The 2,471-nt window shown below is 54.1% G+C and overlaps 1 protein-coding gene across 1 annotated transcript in view; it reads right to left on the minus strand.

The window, feature by feature from the left end:
• Nucleotides 1-2,471, minus strand: part of CDC14A (cell division cycle 14A) — a 70,756-nt gene that overhangs the window by 19,534 nt on the left and 48,751 nt on the right. Inside the window, exons 7-8 of the mRNA XM_014549651.1 lie at nucleotides 1,954-2,020; nucleotides 1,120-1,182 (exon numbers count right to left, since the gene is read on the minus strand). Of these exons, the coding sequence (XP_014405137.1) occupies nucleotides 1,120-1,182; nucleotides 1,954-2,020 (130 nt within the window). The remainder of the gene's footprint in view (nucleotides 1-1,119; nucleotides 1,183-1,953; nucleotides 2,021-2,471) is intronic.

Raw genomic sequence — 2,471 nt, forward strand, 5'->3', positions numbered from 1 at the left:
CCAGACCTCCTCCGGAACTGAGAGAAATCAGTGTTTGTTGCGTAAGCCACGTGGTCTATGGTGTTTTTCTTACAGGAGCGCAAACTAAGGCACCCGTTAAAGAAAATGCGACATTACATGTGAGAACAGCCATCATAGATGTACATGCAGGTTTAACAGCGCCACAAAGACTTCTGAAAACCAAAGAGACGGAACTCAGTCTTTTTTTCTTTATGAAGTACGACTGTCTAACCCAGTGGTTCTCAACCTTCCTGATGCCACGACCCTTTAATACAGTTCCTCATGTTGTGGTGACCCCCAATTTCATTGTTACAAATTGAACATAATTAAAGCATAGTGATTAATCACAAAAACAATATGTAATTATATATGTGTTTTCCGATGGTCTTAGGCGACCCCTGTGAAAGGGTCGTTCGACCCCCAAAGGGGTCGCGACCCACAGGTTGAGAATCGCTGAAACCACTATGCTCTACACCTGAAACTAATGCAAAGTAATACTGAATGTCACTGTCATTGAAAAGAATGCTGACAGTGAGAGAGCATCCCGTCAACACAACATGCGGGGCGACTGGCACTTGATGAGCTTAAGGCAAAGTAAATATTCGAGGCATTTGGTTAATTAAGTTTCCGCGCCGTTTGGCTCCGAATCATCCACTCCGGGTTATTAGTTCAGGTTTGCCCTGGACGGGCCCCCGGGGGAGGGAGGGGGCGTGGGCAGGGCCTGACCTCAGTGCCTTTGGACTTGTTTCCCCCTGAGCAGATGCAGCCGCGTTTCCGAGTAAAAACGGGTGTCGGCAAAGTATTACAAGGCAACCGTCCAGTTTTGTTTTCAAAAGAACCCGGATTTTCAAATAAATGTAACTTACAATTTCACTACCAAACTGTGCGATTATTTTTCTCAGGAAGATGGAAAGTAATTGTCAATAAAGATTCGACAGCAGAAGATACAGAGATCCGGCGTTTCCCGAAACCAAAATGATGGCTCCCAGTCGAAGCTGAGAGGAGACACCGACAACCCGGGGAAACGCCAGGGCGCTGTCCTCTGCCGGCCACCCCACGGGCACCACGTCACCCACGCGTGATCACAGATCACAGCCACAAACACGGACGCGCACCCACCTCGTAGTGTTCGTACTCATCCACGTCGAACGTCTCAAAGTCGAAAAATCCGTGCTGCAATCCCTGGAAGCAGAAGGGGGGTCAGTTTCCACGCTGAGCGGAGGCGGCTCCTGCCGGCGCCGGTGCCCTCGCTCCTCGCACAGCCTTCGTGCTCTGAGCCCGTCTCACAGGGGACGACACACTCAAAACATGACGGTGTGTCCCTCAGGAGACCTCTCACGGCCATTTGCGTGACTTGTGTGTAAAATTACTTCTGTCTCCAACATGCAACATACCAGCAAGGTTATAGCTAAAACATGTCCCCAAATTCTCCCATCTTTCAGGTTAGCCTCTCCGTTCTACACACCGGGGTGGGCAAAGGCCGATGAAATGACCAGCCAGCCAGTGACTCTCAACACTGACGTTTCTCTCCCTCTCCCTTCCTCTCTGAAATCAATAAAAACATAAACATCGAGAGAGAGAGAGCCAGGTGGGGTCCTCCAGGCCAGCAAGGGGGTGGGGGGGTGGGGAGCAGCTGGGACTCGTGTCTCCCACCCAGGTCGCTGGGTCACCTGGCTGATGGCGCTGATGCCCAGGCCCCGCAGCAGACAGACGGGGGACAGCTGCCCAGAGCAGTTGCAATGGGAGGGCGCCCCTTCCGCTGCTGAGAGGAGCGACAGGGCGGCCAGGCCCGGCCGCGACCGCCCTACGGCCTCCATTTACAGACCGATCATCGTTGGAGAGGAAGCCTTCTGCCCCGACGCCCTCTCCTCCCCGCAGCACACAGGGCAGGGGCATGGTTCCCTTTTCACGTTTGAAACAACCGTGTGGCCGCAGCCGGGAGAGCTGGGTTACCTTTCTGATTCCCTGCAAACAGTCGAGGATGGTGAGGTTGTACGTGCAGTTTCCGAAGGAAGCATCCCTGTCAACACAGAAAAGCTCCCGTTAGCCCGAGCAGTCAACAGCCGGTCTGTGTGAGACGCCCAAGCCCATGGACACGGGCTGGGCTGGCTCCCAGCGGTGGCCGTGGTCAGCGCCTGGGGCCCATCAGATGCGACTAGTTGGGGACTCACTCCACGGCGTCACCCAGCACTTCTGAGACGCTGTACCCCAGGGGGCGGGTGGCCGAGCCCAAGGCCCAGGGGTCGGACTCAGATCCCAACCCTGCTGGGACCTGTGCCAGTTACGCTGCCTCCATGGTCTCGGCTTCTCATCTTGACCTGAGAGTAGCAGCTACACTCGTAGGACTGTGGTCGGGTGACACTTAAAGAACAGGAAGTCCTTCCCGCAGTGCCCGGCACACAGGAGGCACTTACTAAATGTGATCACTACTCCTGTCATTACGAATAGGCATAATAGAACTGGGCGGTTTT

The sequence above is a fragment of the Myotis brandtii genome, unplaced genomic scaffold, assembly GCF_000412655.1.
Source record: "Myotis brandtii unplaced genomic scaffold, ASM41265v1 scaffold565, whole genome shotgun sequence".
NCBI classification, from domain to species: Eukaryota; Metazoa; Chordata; class Mammalia; order Chiroptera; family Vespertilionidae; genus Myotis; species Myotis brandtii.